General features: G+C 37.9%; 1 protein-coding gene across 6 annotated transcripts in view; it reads right to left on the bottom strand.

The window, feature by feature from the left end:
- Positions 1 to 11,072, bottom strand: part of LOC127443875 (zinc finger protein 827-like) — a 121,932-nt gene extending 110,860 nt beyond the window's left edge. For 2 of the 6 annotated variants that reach the window (XR_007897714.1, XM_051702877.1), the window contains exon 1: positions 10,473 to 11,072. Coding sequence is in view for 5 of the 6 variants with exons in the window: in XM_051702877.1 (XP_051558837.1) it covers positions 10,473 to 10,515 (43 nt within the window). In the remaining variant the exon portion in view is untranslated. The remainder of the gene's footprint in view (positions 1 to 10,472) is intronic. The other 4 variants (XM_051702872.1, XM_051702873.1, XM_051702875.1 and 1 more) reach the window with 3 other exon arrangements.
- Positions 11,073 to 16,323: the final 5,251 nt, after the last annotated feature.

Raw genomic sequence — 16,323 nt, 5'->3', positions numbered from 1 at the left:
GTAAATCAGCATCAGACATAGTGACAATAGCTTTCACAGAGATGACTTCACATCATGAATATAATTTCTCGCCTTTGTAAAGCGGCCAAACACCTTTAATATTGCGGATGATATAGTGCTTCTGTTGGAGGCTGTCAATACCTCAGGGTGCCACTACTCTGTGTCTGTTTCCTTCCTGGCACTTTTAATCTTCTCAGCTATAACACAGCCCCGTCTCCAGAAAAACACTTAGAGCACAGCTGCTAGTCTGCTAGTTAAACTCATTAACATGCTTATGCTCTGTGCGCTGGACAGTGCAATCTGTCTTAGAGACATGGAGGTGAAGTTAGCCTTGCTAGGACAGTGTTCGCCAACCTTTTTAGTCTTATTTACACCCACAGCCCCATCCATTAGGCTCAAGTATCCCTTTATTGACACCAAACCTGAAATTGATTCATTCGAACTCATATTATACTGGAAATAATTTAGCATTATCCTAAATGGACCCTTTATACATTTCCAGGTTTGGAATGTGAAAGTAAACTATAGTGGGGTAAACTTCTATAGCGCAGAATGGGAGAAACTTCCCATTTGATCCAACAACACAAGAAAAAAATTCACTTTTACGTTTCCATGACTTTCCAAAAAAAATAAAGCGAGAAAGAGAGAGACTGGTGAATAACGGCAGTCAGAAAAGAGAAAGGTGACAAATGTAAGGACGACACATACTCCACGCAAATACATGAACGCATTTGCTTCCATTTTCACAAGCTCAATTATGTGTGCTGTTGCGTTCCAAAATGTGTCAGCAATTCATAGCACAACGCAAGTACACGCTGCATTCTCAACGTTGCCGCAAGTGGCGATATAGACATTAGTGTGAACTGTCTGCTTTTCTGGTGAGTTTTCTCTTTCAAGTCAACTACTGTAATGGCAGAGCAACAGTGTGAGGAGAATATTGCTGAGCAGGTAATTAAAAGTCAATATACCTGTATTTATAGCAACTTACCTAAATAATAACACATTCAGTTTATTGCACAGACGTTTGAAATAATTTCATCACCCCTTGAGCAGGCTACTGATGTTTGTTACCGCCACAGTAAAGCAAGAACGCACGCTTTGCATCTTCAACTGCAACCAAGCGTGTTGGCAATGCGTTGACCAAGCACTTGCATCTGCCCACGTTTACTTGCATAAAGCATTTTTCTGGCCTTACTGCCACTCCCTCAGCAGCTGTATTTGACTAGTTGACTAGCACTTGTGACTAGTTATTTTTAAAATTATTATTATTAATGCCAGGGTAATATAACATCAGATATATAGGGTTTTAAATTTACACTAAATAATAAAATAAAAAAAGGCAGAAACATCATCACAGTCTTTGAAAAGGGTCCATTGAGTAAAGAGTTGCAAAAATCAACCTCTGTCCGGTGTCTTTATATTGGCTACATTCATGTATTCCTCTCCAAATTCTTCCACACAAACAGACACAACTTTTTCATATTCCTTGTTTTGCTGTCTTACCTTCAAAAGGAACTGCCAAAAAATACATTTCCAAAGACATTAGTTGCAATTATTTATTAACAACCCTAAAAAATGTAATATTTTATTTAAACAAAGAAAAATCTTTCCAAGTACGCATGCCCATGGTTGGGAATCACTGTGCTACGAGAATTCCCTAAATTTAGGAAATTATGACTCATCTTGGGAATAGAGGAAAATGGAATTTGACTTCATTTCGATTTTATAGGCTATATGAACCTAGGCATTATGAGCACTTATTTCGATTTTATAGGCTATATGAACCTAGGCATTATGAGCACTTATAACATTTAACCTAAGCATTATAAGCTCAACAAAATCCTGACAAACGTATACATATGACCAGTTCATTTTGAAACTACATTACCATTCCAGTATCTCTTGATGTTAATAATGACAATGATAGTAATTACCATAATTATTGTTATTGTGTAATTAGGCTACTAAGATTATGATCATCCAATAATTATGAGCAACTCAGTGAGTAAAACACTGTCTAGTTCAACATTTGAACTGATTGAGACTTGCCATTTTTGTGCTACTTTGTTGGTTTGAAATCAGCCTTCCCAATCACAACAAGAAAATAAATAAAATATTAAGTAGCCTTAATGGTAACAGAACTGATTAGGACAATCTATTAAAGCTGATTGCAATGGATTCAATAAAGGTGGCCTGGAGTCCATTTCAAGGTGGAGAAATGAAAACAAAAAGTCCGCTACATTTTACTTTAAAACTGGCCTGTTGCTTTTGCTTGGTTTGAAGGAAACTCGCACCCCCTCTCTGGTTAGACTTTGTTATAACCACCCTCTTGCCTTAAATCTTTGCCTAAGATATGACAATTTGACAATTCAAAAACAATTTAAAAAATTTACAAGGGCTTGCCTCTTCCCATTCCCGTCAGCTAAACAGACTGCTCTTAGATTCTGCCTAGTAAGCCTCATATCCTCTTAAGACAGGCACAGAGTACTGACTCATAAATCACATCACTGTTTGGCATAGCGATGCAGCTCAGGCCTGTGTCGGACCTGTCTGTTTGATCTGTCGTGCAGTGTGGCCTAGTGTTAGACGCCTGTTAAAGGTCTGTCCTGGTGGGGATGGATGCACTTGTGTGGTACAACAACACAAGACAGTGCCTGGAGTTCTCCAGCAGCACCCCACCCAGCTGAACCAGTGAGCTGTTCCTTATGAACCGCTGCCAACAGAATGGCTGTTATGAGATGGTTATTACTCAGTGCTGGGCCGCCACTAGCCAAAGGGCTGCTCTCCAAGCTGTAGATCTCCATGTTGTGACTTGTCAACATGCGGAAAATCGTTACCCAGCTCAGGCACTTTTACTCCACGCAGGCTCTGATTGAGACTTGGGTGGGGGAAAGATTGTGTTTGGAGTTTTTTTTTTTTTTCATTCAAAAGTATGTAGTACCTCATATAGCAGGCCAATAAAGGTGTGTCCCGCAGTAACCGAGAAAGATATTACCAAGTGAGAATGTTTATTTAAAGGTGCACTCAGTAATTTGTGCCTAAAAGAATAGTAATTTTTAAACGTATGTATAAAATCAAGACTCGAGTCACATCAGTAACCTAATAAAAGCTGTTTTATTCTACATTAGGGATGTCACAATTATGAAATTTGGCTGAAGATGAATTGTAAACCAAACAATTGTGATTACGAACATTATTTGTCTGTTTTAGGACTTTCATGCAAATATGATGATAAATTGTCATACGAATTGTCATCATGTGTGCTTCATATACATCTTAAAAAGTCATTTATTCATATTTATCTTGCAATCATATAAAATAGGGATATACAATTTCCTTTAAAATAATATTTTAAAGGGGTCATGACATGAGGAATAAAATTTTCCTTGATCTTTTGACATATAAGAGGTCATTCTACTATAGAAACATAGCCTACTGTAAGTTTCAGAACTGAAAACGTCCTCCTTAATAGAAAAAGAGCATTTATTTAAACCAAGTTCGTTTGGAATTTGTGGAACATTTGACGTCACAAGGACCAAATACATCTGCATATGCAACACCTATTTTTCCGTCATTGCACCCTTGGCCCCGCCCACTGGTGCTCAGTCAGTCACACAGTTGAAGTGGAGAGAGATGGGGCCTGTCATGGGAGATTCATCCTAAGTGGGCTTACACAGGACACATTCATGTGCCTGTCTGGATTTAAATATTTTTCTACATAAACGTGCAAAGAGAGACGTCTTTGACTGCTTGATACATATTTCGGCCACTTTTAAAAGAAGCAGTGTCAAGTTACAACTCTGAAGAGAAGCTCTCTGTCATTCAGCTGAGCACAAATGCGTCATGCGCTATTTTTAGTTGTTGGTGTAAGAAAACATGAAAGAATAATACTGGAAACTGGATGTGGATGTCTCTTCAGCGTATTTTAGAGTAGATTGTATGTTCAGCTCATTTCATACCAGTCATAATATGATTCAAGCTTTACAAAGGAACTGTTAATGAAGGATGGGGCAGTTTAAACACTTGGACGCGATCACAAAAACCATGGGTAAAAAGTTTCATTCATGAATATTTCATATGTCATGACAGTGTGATTGTTTATGGTCCTCTTTACACCAGGCGCGTCCGTTGACGTGACACAACAGCTTAAGGCTGTCTACACTGGGCGCATTAACATAAACTTTCTAAACCGGCAGTAGTAGCACCAACGCGAATGGGACATCTGTTTACTGTCGCCGAACAAATACTTCCATCGTAGATAGCATCATTGATTATAATGGGTTCTATTGCTTTTGACGCAATGCAACTCTCGTGTCTGGTGTAGACAGGGTGTGAGTGTTAACTATTGTGCTAGGGATGCAATGTGTTGGACGTGCGATATGTGTAAATAACATGTCATTTTATAATGTTGTTGAGCTGGTTCATTCTTTCCAATTGAGTTTCAAAAATGGCTCTATTCAAGGGACTGCACGATGTTAGCCAATCAGAACAGTAGGTGTTTACGTTGAAGTTTTAAGGAGGCACTTAAGCCAAAACTGAGCTTTCAGACAGAGGGCCAAAAATAGGGTGGAAATTATAATTTATTACTAAAAAACTAATTCAGTTTTAATGCAAAAAAACCTTTACTAACATTGACAGTGGACCTCAGGGAAGATAATAAAACTATTAAAAAAGAGCATTTCATGACCCCTTTAAATATCAAAATATTTATAAATACTTAAAAATATGTCTCTCTTTTTTATTAACTTTTGTCTTGATCCATTTTATATTTATACTGTTGTTTTGTTGCCAACCTGAATAGCTGTTAAATTATATTGTATTATATTATGCAACAGTAAAATACATTTCTGTCCTTATTCACTTTCACGTTATTTAAGGGTTTCTGATTAAACCCATGAGCCCCTACATTTTTCTAATTAAGAAAGACCTTAAGATTCTGTTGAAAATAAGTTTCTTCATTCTATATTCACAGTAACAGAGTAAGCGGACATCTCCTCCTCTGTGTCACTGCATGTCATTAGCACTGCGTGTTTGAATCCACAAAGACCATGAACATCTGCCATTACACGATCGTTAATTTAAACTGAAACCGGAGCGCTTTGTGTTCACTGTCAAAATCTCTGTTTATATTTTTGCAGGAGTTTGGCGCGAAACTCAGCACGTGCATCAGAGCACTTCAGAAAAGTTTTTTTCTCTTCAGGAGCTGCTCTGAGTGCGGTCCGCAGTGGGCATCAGTCAAAGTGCATATGGAGTGGCAATAACACTTGGAAATGAGACTCACAAATGCACTGTTCATGGCAAATTCACTTAAATTCTATTATTTGAACTGTAAAATGTGATTGGAATTTGAAGTGCACAATAATAGCAGTTATTTAGACCAAATAACGAGCGATTATGTAATAAACGCGACAGGCCTATTCTACATTGAAATGGTCCCCACACGGTGGCTGCCATGTTAGGATTACATGACCAGTTGAATGCTACTTGCTTAATCTCCATAACCACTTTGTTATTGGACACTTTCACTCTTAAATCGAATTATTAATGGCTTATATTAGTGAATAGTGAATTTCTACAATGGCATCAGTACCTGAAATATATTGTGTTTGAATGTGGCTGCATCCATGCCCCTAGGTGTTAGTTTAAGACCATGATGACATTAAAAAAATTACTGAGTGAACTACACATGGAGGAAAAATGCAATATCCGGTAAGTTGTTGGAAAATGCGATATGCAATGCGATAATCCTATGATGACGTCAGCAGAGTGCGGAACATCAGAACCCCCACTGGCCAAATAAACTGAACTGTATTGTAATAAAAAAGGACCATTTATCCCAGAGATCACAAACATAGTTGTCTTTTGTTCCAAATTGCATACAGACTACGTATAATATATTATATATGTTTTACCATTAGCTATGTAGCAGATATTAAAATTCATTTTTAATTATTTGTATTTTTTTTTTAAATATATAAAGTTAATTTCACAATATTGTGGGATATCCTAAAATAATCTGTGTTGTAAAATATTTTTAATTAATTTTTTTACACAGTAATTCATGTTCGTATTAATTTTAAAATTAGTTAATTCAATGTCGGACTTTGTTTTGAAAAAAGATATCCAGAAGCACTTGCCGATAGCTTTCTGCTTTGTTTTAACATGCTTGTTGTCAGTCCATGCTGAACTCACGGGACAATCCATTAATTGAAACCCATCCTTTGATTTATTCACACAGACCACAGAGGCTAATAAACAAGCCAAGTTTGAGTTTGTGTACTGGCGTCTGGTATCATTATTATCTGTACACACACAATGCTGAGTGAAAGCACAGGACAGCGCTGGTTACAACAACATATGCACAAACTGTGACACGCTCCATTATTTGAGTCAGCGCCTATGCATACTGCACGCGCACACACCAAGTGACAATTGTGCTACCAATCTATTCTCTGCTATCTGCGTCGCCTAAAACATTACTGTATTAAAATCATACTATTATCACAAGCCCCTGCCATATGTACATTTGCAATTTTTACATAACTTTTATACATCGTGCAGCCCTAGTGTGGACCTTTAAAAATCAAGTGTGTTATTTCTGAACCACCAGAAATTATACTGTTAATAATAGTGTTTTCAAACTGTTTTAAACACAGTTTATATCTGCAATTTTGTATGGTGACACTATGATGCAGAAATTACACAATTTTACTTTTACCTTTAACTGAGGGCTTTGAAGGATAGATGGAGATGTTGTCTTCAATATCTTTGGTCAATAAAAAAGAACTCAAAAACTTACTATCACAGGCAAATCCAGGCTTCTTAGTGGCCAGTCATTTTAAATATGCACATTAGTCTTTAATAACACATTATACATCCATACACATGAATCTTCCACTTGATGAGCCTGGTCCATCACAGTCATCCAGGCATTCTAAAGAAATTTTCTTTTTAATTATGTCACCACAGTGCCTTTGACAGAGCATTCACTGCTACACTACACCTGTGATGAAAGCCAGAGAAGCCAGCTAGCCAAATTAATCTAAATGTTCTGGTTCAGTATGCCTGGCTGAGGCCACTTTCTGTGTAAGCACTTGCTCAGAAGAGCATCCACCACCCTTCCCCTGCCCTTTAATTCATTTCTGAGAGGAAAGCCTGTGTAACATTATTCGCTCGAGCTCAAATGGGCAGGCACCGGTGAGAGAGCCTGATCAAGTTGGTCGGGCAGGGGGGAGAAAGAAGTGGAGGAGGAGTAGGAGAGGGGTGGGGGGATGGGGGGAGATATTCTTGGCAGATTTTCCCTACAAATCGGATGCCAAGAGCAAAATGGAAACCTCTCCTCATTTTCCTTTCCCCTTAATCCAATGTTTTCAAGCCCTGGCCCAGCCAAGGTCATTATAATCATAGATGAGTGGAAAGGAGCCAGTGACCCACCATTACAGCAAGGTGGAGAGTCACCCAGTCACACACACTCCGCCATGGGTCTGTAATGGAGAGGCAAAATCCATGCAATGCTCCAATTCCTCCATTTGCAAATGCAAATAAACTTAAAGATCATGTGTATATAATGGGAAATGGCTGGCTCACATTGGGAGATATTTTAACTGATGGCAAAGGTCAGGGTGAAAGAATGATAGGGCTATGTACTTCCACAAAATGGTGGCCTTCAAAAAAGACAAAGAACAGTAGAGGGGGGGGGGAGCCGACCGCTACACCTCTGAGTGGAAATCCTGCGAAAACAGCTTTACAAGGAAGAAACATTTTAACCTAGGCTCCCTTCTCTGGATTAATTTACAACAAGTTTGGTGAACTGTGACCTGCAGTTCGAACAAAATGTATGAATTCTGGAAATAGGAGTGTGCATTAGTGTTATAAGGAGCAAAGTTTTGTAATCCCAGTGGATTTCATAGTGGCACTAAAGCCAAAGGTCATATTTAACCATCAAGAAGATCATCTGACAGTATTAAGGCCTTAATGCCCTCTTACAAGTCTTGACCCATGCACAATCATGGCGTAAATACTCAGCTATGTATTCTTAAGAAAGGGAAGTGAAAGACAAACTTGCACAAGAAAATGTCATTGCCTTTACATAGAAATGTTCAGAAATGAAAGGAATGCCAGATGCAAAGTAAACAAATAGTTTCAGCACACATGTTTCATTTGCACAGCCCTTAACTTGGGCATTTTTTTAACTAAGGCAGTATAAAGTAATCAAATGCAGACGAGATACATTTTAGATCAAGTATGGTTCTTGTCATCTGGCTTGCTGCTCACAGGTGTTAAAGCATGATGAATACAAATAGAAAGTACAACTGAAAAGTTACATCACTCCTCACTGGCTCAGTATGGGACACCAGTGCGCCACCAAAACTTTGGATGAGCTTTCGCTGAGTGAGTAATTTTTTAGCATTGATCAGCACTGGGGCATATATAACAGATTTTGTGGATTTTAAGATATTATGTAGTAAAAAAGAATATTCTGGTTTTAATACAATTTAAGCACAAATTGACAGCATTTGTAGCATAATGTTGATTACCACAAAAATGAATTTTGACTCATTCCTCTTTTTCTGTAAAAAAATAAATAAAAAGCAAAATTGAACTTACAGTGAGGCACTTACAATGGAAGTGGGGCCAATTTTTGGAGATTTAAAGGCAGAAATGTGAAGCTTATACTTTTATAAAAGCACTTACATTAATTATTCTCTTAAAGCTTGTGTATTTGAGCTGTAAAGTTGTTTAAATCGTCATTATTGGGTTTGTTGACATTACATTGCCATGGCAACAGAGTTGTAAAATTGGCTATAACTTTACACAGAAAGGGTCAGTAAGCGATTTTATCACACTAAAATCATGTTTACGTGCATATTGTTTAGGTTTTCTGGCTTTACTTTTGAAGCAGTGAGTACTTTAACGTTTACGAATTGGCCCCCATTCACTTCCATTTTAAGTGCCTCACTGGAACCCAGATTTTAGCTCTTTTTTTTTCTTTTTTTTAGTGGTAATCAGCTTTATGCCACAAATGCTGTCGATTGAGCTTAACCCGGACTATTCCTTCAAACATCAAAGACTAAGAGATCATAAAAGAAGTTATTCATATTTCAAGAAAACTGTTCATTAGTTTCTTAACAGTCTTATATAACTGAGGATCCTGCGTTAACCTACTATTAAGACATAGTTTCACTATTGAATGTAATGCAATAAATCCATAGATATTTAATGCATTCTAATTTCATATCAATCAGCAAAACGCATTAACCAACACAACAGCTTTCTACCTTTAGTCAATGCAGCTAAAACATGTAGAAAGTTCATGTATTTTTCTATTCCCAATTCCAGACGCCGGCAAACTCTCAAGAAGGGAAAATAAAAAATCCACCACTTTCAAAACAGTCCCAACAGACGCCGTTTTGCTGTTGTAAACGGTAACCCAATTAAAAAGATGCACTACGAACGATTTGCTCGTGCATACAGTACTAAACATGCAGCGTGTCACATTTGATCGATGTTTTCCACACTCTACCTCATGTCCCCTCTAGCGTCCGGTACAAGCAACTGCATTCCTTTATAACGGAGCTGATAAAAGCACAATCTTACCATCCAACTACACAGGGTCAGATGAACAAATATCGTAATTAGTCATTCTAACCGCAACCAGAGCACTGCAGCAGAGGCTGTAAGATATCCGTCGCACAACAATTCGAAGCGAGAGAAAAACGCGTTTCGCCTCTGCGCGCTATTGATCGCAGACTGTCTGCAATGAATGGCTGCATGAGGAAGGAAAAAAACCCTGAACTTCAGGTGACCGACCATGGCTTTGACACAGGCAGCCTGCAGACATGAACACCCACCGAACTGGGAGGGGTGGAAGAAAATACCTCAGCATAAAAAAATCCCGCTTCGAAAAACGAAAGAAAAAGTCGCGCACTGAGCGTCACACACAGAGTACACACACACACACACACACAACCGCGGAAGGGGAAAGTTGGACGAATGTGTTTTCGGGCGAATCTGTAAGTTGCGGACTAGTGCTAGATAGCGCTAGAGCTAAGTAAAGGCAGGGGCACGGATGGAAGGCTGAGTCTGGCTCGCAGTCTGATCCGACTGACCCTTCATTTTATTGCGGCCAGATCCTCCCCTTTCCCTACCGCGCGACTCAGCCTCGCTCGCGCGGATACATATAAAGAAAACACGCGCTGCCATAAGCGCCAAATAAGCGGCGATAACGCGAGCTTTACTGGCCGCAACCTTTAGGCGGAACGGGACCTTTATCGATTCTCTGCAATTAAAGCCACCGCTAGTGCACTCGCTCCGCTAGCCCCCTCGTCGTCAACATGGCTGCCTAGCACAGACCTAAAAAAGGAAAAATAACCTACGCCGTGCCTTTGTCTGTTTCACCTCTTTAATCCAAAACTACTGCGCAAAACACACGGAGAAGCGCTAAAATCGCGGCGAGCGAGAAAACGACTTACGTGAAGGCAGGCGCTTGGGTTGCTCCTGTTTCCTCCTTGGCATTTTCCCCCTTTTATCACATTCTCCTTCTTGTTTAGGGATAAGAAGAAAAAAGGTCTTTTCCCATTGAAATTTCGCGAGGGATCCTGCTGGCAGGGACTTGTGCACCTGGCTGTCCTCGGTTAAGTGTATTGTTGGGAAGAGTAGAGGAGGAGGTGCTGTTGTTGTTGTTGCCGTGTCTTGACTATGGCTGCTCTCTGTAAGTGTGTGTCTCCGAGCCCCTAACTAACACTAATGCAGGGATCAAAGGGCAGCAACAGCAGAGCACACGCGCGCGCGCACACACATGCTCGCAGAGAGAGGAGCTCGCGCGCCAGAGCGGCGAGAAAGGGACAAGGTGCCCCCAAGCTTTCAGGGTGTATACTTGACTGACCACGAAGGATTTTTTTTAATATTCGTAATATAAATGGTAAATTGTGACTGATGCATATGTAAATCTCTTGGAGAAAAAAAAAAAATGTAACAGAAATAGCTCTTTTCACAAATGTTTCAATATGATGTAATGAGGTAAATCTTAAATTCAACACAGCGTGATTTAGTATATAATAGCAGCATTGGGTGTCATGAATTAACAATGAACAGTATATATTTACAGCATTTATTTATCTTTGTTACTGCTAGTTAATAAAAAAACAATTGTACGTCCCACCCATTCCTCCGGAATCTACGCCCCTGCAACTTTGCATTTTAAAAATGCATTCAATATGTTGAAATTAACATTAACTAATATTAATAAATGTGGTAACACTTTACAATAAGATTCCATTTGTTAACATTAGTCAACAACATTAGTTAACATTAACTAACAATGATCAATACTTATTAAGCATTTATTAACCTTGGTTGATGTTCATTTCAAAACATCCTAATCAAAAAATTAATGCACAATGAACTAACATTAAGCAACTGTATTTTTATAAACAAAGATTAGTACAAGCTGTAAAAAAAAAAAAAAAAAAAAAAAAAAATATTGTTCATTGTTAGTTCATGATACCTAATGCATTAACTAATGTTAAAAAAAGGAACCTTATTGTAAAGTGTTACTGAAAATGCTGTAAACGGATTGTTTGTTGTTAGTTCATGTTAACTAATGTTAAAAAATGGAACCTTATTGTAAAGTTATAATTGCATTTATTTTATGTTAAATATCTTGGCCAGCTTTTGAATTACATTGAAGATTGAGTTTTTTAACACCCATAAAGAAACCCCCAAATCAGTATAATTCATGTTGTGATATGCATGAATACCCTTTTCATGCATATCATAAAATTAATTATACTATTTTTTATTCAGATGGGAGTGTAGACACATTTTTTTATTATTATACTTTAATACATGGTAACAACAATGTAACTTCAATAAAAATCCGTTATCAAATGATTGTCTTCAGAGCTACAACAAAGCAAATAGCAGCACAAAAGATTTATAGATATTTATTTGTTAATACACTTCATAATACAGTAACAACTACAATGTAACCTGATTAAAAATCAGCCATCAGCACACACAAGCTTCTGTTCTATGCATAGCACTGAACCAGCCGGCTGTTCCCCACTCAGGGCTGGTCTCCAGCAGGCTGCATGCTGTTGGACAAGTTCGTTCTTTCACACCTCTCTGGTGCTAGGAGGACTGTATCCTCCCTCATGCCATGCTGCCATCCTCCTCGCAACCATCCACACGTGCAGCTCGTTACCGTGGCAATTAGCGCAGGCCAAAATTAGCCCACTTCGCCTCTGCACAGGTGACAGACACATATTTTATAGCTTGCTCATTAGAATATGGCAGCCTCGTGATGCCTCTGCCTCATTGTCCCCCCTCAAAGTTCACAGAGAGGCTCTGCTCAACTGTTAACTTTTGGACCTCAATGGTACAGTGTTTATGTGTGCATCAAAGTAAAAGTGATGAGAGATTCTCGTCTACATAAAAAGTCTGGTATAATGTTTTCTTTATTTAATACACTGTAAAATATGCAGTTGTTAACTTAAAGGTATAGTTCACCCAAAAATGAAATTCTCTCATCATTTACTCACCCTCATGCCATCCCAGATGTGTACGAGTTTCTTTCTTCTGCTGAACACAAATGTAAATTTCAAGATTAATTTTTCAGCTCTGTAGGTCTGCATAATGCAAGTGAATGATGGCCAGAACTTTGAAGCTCAAAAATAACATAAAGGCAGCATAAAAGTAATCCATAAAACTCCAGTGGTTAAATCCATATCTTCAGAAGCAATATGATAGTTGTGGGTGAGAAACAGATAAATATTTATGTCCTTTTTTACTTTAAATCTCCACTTTCACATTCTTCTTTTGTTTTTGTCTATTCGCGTTCTTTGTGCAGAGTGCCACCTACTGGGCAGGGAGGAGAATTTATTGCAAAAAAGTTCTTAAAGGGATGGTTCACACAAAAATGAAAATTCTCTCATCATTTACTCACCCTAATTCCATCCCAGATGTGAATTACTTTCTTTCTTTTGCTAAACACAAACAAAGATTTTTAGAAGAATATTTCAGCTCTGCAGGTCCTTACAATGCAAGTGAATGTTGACCAGACATTTAAAGCTCCAGAAATCAAAGAAAGGCAACATAAAGTAATCTGTATGACTCCAGTGTTTAAATCCATGTCTTCAGAAGCGAAATGATAGGTGAGGGTGAAAAACAGATCAATATCTATGTCCTTTTTTACTCTAAATCTCCACTTCCACTTTCAGATGTGAAAGTGAAACTAAACAGGCACCACATGTGACTTTCAGAAATGAAAGTGGAGATTTAGAGTAAAAAGTTCATATGTTTCTCACCCACATCTATCATATCTTTTCTGAAGACCTGGATTAAACCACTGAAGTCATATGGATTATTTTTATGTTGCCTTTCTGTGAATTTTGGAGCTTCAAATGTCTGGTCACCATTCATTTACATTGTAAGGACCTACAGAGCTAAGATATTCTTCTAAAAACGATTGTTTGTGTTTAGCAGAAGAAAGAAAGTCATAAACATCTGGATCGGCATGAGGGTGAGCAGATGATTAGAGAATTTTCATTTTTGGGTGAACTATCCCTTTAAGTAGGCAATGGAATTACATTTGCTAGATGCTCTATGGAGCTATTTCTTCCTGATCTGACCTAAAAACTTTTGTTGATGTAACCTAATGTATTCAGGTTGATTTAGACTTATTAAATCATATTTTTAACTTGAATAAAATCTGTTAATTTAAATTATAGCACATGAAGCACAATCTTTAGGTTACCTACCTTTCACAGTGTATCTCAATATTTGTGGTGCCTCAAGAATCTAGCTCGTTCCCCTTTATCATGAACTAGTTTGCAATATCTAATGTAAGGTGTAATATTTGGTAGCACATTTTATGGTAATCGTACTAAATCTTCCCTGTATGAGTGTGTGTTGCTTGTTATTGTTTAAGATTAGTTTAGTCTCCATGGCGAGGTCACAGTCTGTTCTGTAACCCCATCGATGCCAGGCAGCTGAGGTAATGCGTGCAAGCAGACAATCTGCAGATAGTAGTCATGGCAACAGCAGCATGACCTCACACTTTGTAGCAACCTAAAGGTCACCTAGCAAACATCAGGTTTTGATGGGCACTGTATGAACTGGACTTGACAGTGACAAACATCTGTGAAAGAAAGGAGACCATTCCATTGACATATCTGTTTCCATTCTATATTTTAACCCTTTTTATTCACAATTAAATTACAAATGAAGATATCATACAGATGCTCACACATATTCATAAACCACAACTGCACATTAAAAAAGAAATAAGCATTCACATGTTATGTTATCAGATTTCCATAGGTTTCAATGTTGCACCCTTTTATATTCATTTTTAATCTGCAGTGCAGTTACGAGCATACAAAAAATAGAATTCTGCCATTACCATGCTAAATTAACCTTATATCTTTCCTTGCCAAAATTTTAGTTAGTCTCAGACATCCATCTAATTAAGTTTCCTTTACGTTATTGATAAGCGTGATTGTTCTGTCGCTCTCTGAAAGCAACTCATTTTGTCTGTTACCGTTATTACTACTTATTAAAATGGCTCCCCTGCAGCAATGCAGGCTGTTAGAGATCTAAATGAATTTCAGGTGCTTCAGTAGTGGATAAAGGAGGTTGGATAAAGAGGTATATCTCTCCCTGAGGCCAAGAATAGTGGTGTGGGTTACCGCTTTTTCAACTCCTTGTTGCCTCTTCCTCTTTGTTAGGATGCAAGATTGTGTTAAGAACACTGAGTTGAACATACCATTAGAGGGTTAGTGACATGATTTTCAGTCAGGAGGAAGCTCGAATAACAGAATTTTCAGCATATCACTATTACTAAGGTAGTTAGCACATATGGCATATTCATGCACTTATGAAGCCATAAAGTAAGGTGAGATTTGTTCTTTTAAACATTTTGCTGTAATCATTGTATATTTTAGTTGTGATTTAATACCTGTATGATGCTTTTTTGTCATTATGGTGCTTTACTTTCATTATATGGAAAAAATGGCCAGTATATTCTTCAACATTTCTATTTTTTTATGTGTGTGTGTTCCACGGATGCTTCTGAAGACTTGTTATATCATGCACGAGTCATATGGACTACTTTTATGACAATTTTGTGGGCTTTATTAAAGGGATAGTTCACCCAAAAATGAAAATGTCTTTCATTATTTACTCACCCTTGCGCCATCCTAGATGTGTATGAATTTCTTTCTTCTGCTGAACACAAACAAAGATTTTTAGAAAAATATCTCAGCTCTGTACGTCCACACAATGCAAGTGAATGGTGGCCAGAACTTTGAAGTTACAAAAAGCATATAAAGGCACCATAAAAGTAATCCATACAACTCCAGTGGTTATATCTATAAGTTCAAAAGCAATATGATTAGTGTGGGTGAGAAACAGATCAATATTTAAGTCCTTTTTTTTTTACTATAAATTCTCCTCCCTGCCCAGTTGGCGGTGTTATGCACAAATAGTGTGAATCACTAAAAACAAAAGAAGAAGAATGTGAAATTGAAAGTGAAAGTGGAAATTTATAGTAAAAAAGGAATTAATTATTAAACTGTTTCTCACCCACACCTATCGTATCGCTTCTGAAGATATACATTTAACCACTGGAATCATATGGATTACTTTTATGCTGCCTTTATCTGCTTTTTGGACCTTCAAAGTTCTGGCCACCATTCACTTGCATTGTATGGACCTACAGAGCTGAAATATTCTTCTAAATATCTTTGTTTGTGTTCAGCAGAAGAAAGAAAGTCATTCACATCTGGGATGGCATGAGGGTGAGTAAATGATGAGATAAAACATTTTTTGGGGGGGGGGGGGGGATGAACTATCCCTTTAAGCGTTAAAGTGAGTATCTACAGTATGTGCTGTCGATATATCACAATGGAAGTTATTTTCTTTTGTGTTACGCAGAAGAAAGAAGGGCATACAGGTTTGGAACGACACAAGGGTGAGTAATTATGGCATTTGGGTGAACTATTCTTTTAATTTAAACCCATATAGAACTATTAGTCGATAAACAGAACCTTTGATTTTTTTAGACATAATTAATCATTCATTCCTTAACCCTTTCAGGCCTTGTTTTGGTGGGATTATCTCTTATTACCACATGGGACACAAGTGTTTCTCAGACATATCCAACACCAGTAAATACATCTTGTGAAGTTCTTCCTAATTTGTCTGTAAACACAGTAAATTGTTGATTACAAATTAACATCAATTATTTGCAGTGTAAGGTATGGCAGGAGTTTTAATTCTGGGGAATGGGGAAACCCAGGGGGCTGCAATGGGGCACTAGGG

Source organism: Myxocyprinus asiaticus, chromosome 7 (genome assembly GCF_019703515.2).
Source record: "Myxocyprinus asiaticus isolate MX2 ecotype Aquarium Trade chromosome 7, UBuf_Myxa_2, whole genome shotgun sequence".
In the NCBI taxonomy this organism is placed as follows: Eukaryota; Metazoa; Chordata; class Actinopteri; order Cypriniformes; family Catostomidae; genus Myxocyprinus; species Myxocyprinus asiaticus.
The sequence above is the reverse complement of the archived record's forward strand: the minus strand, read 5'-3'. Positions and strand labels throughout refer to the sequence as shown.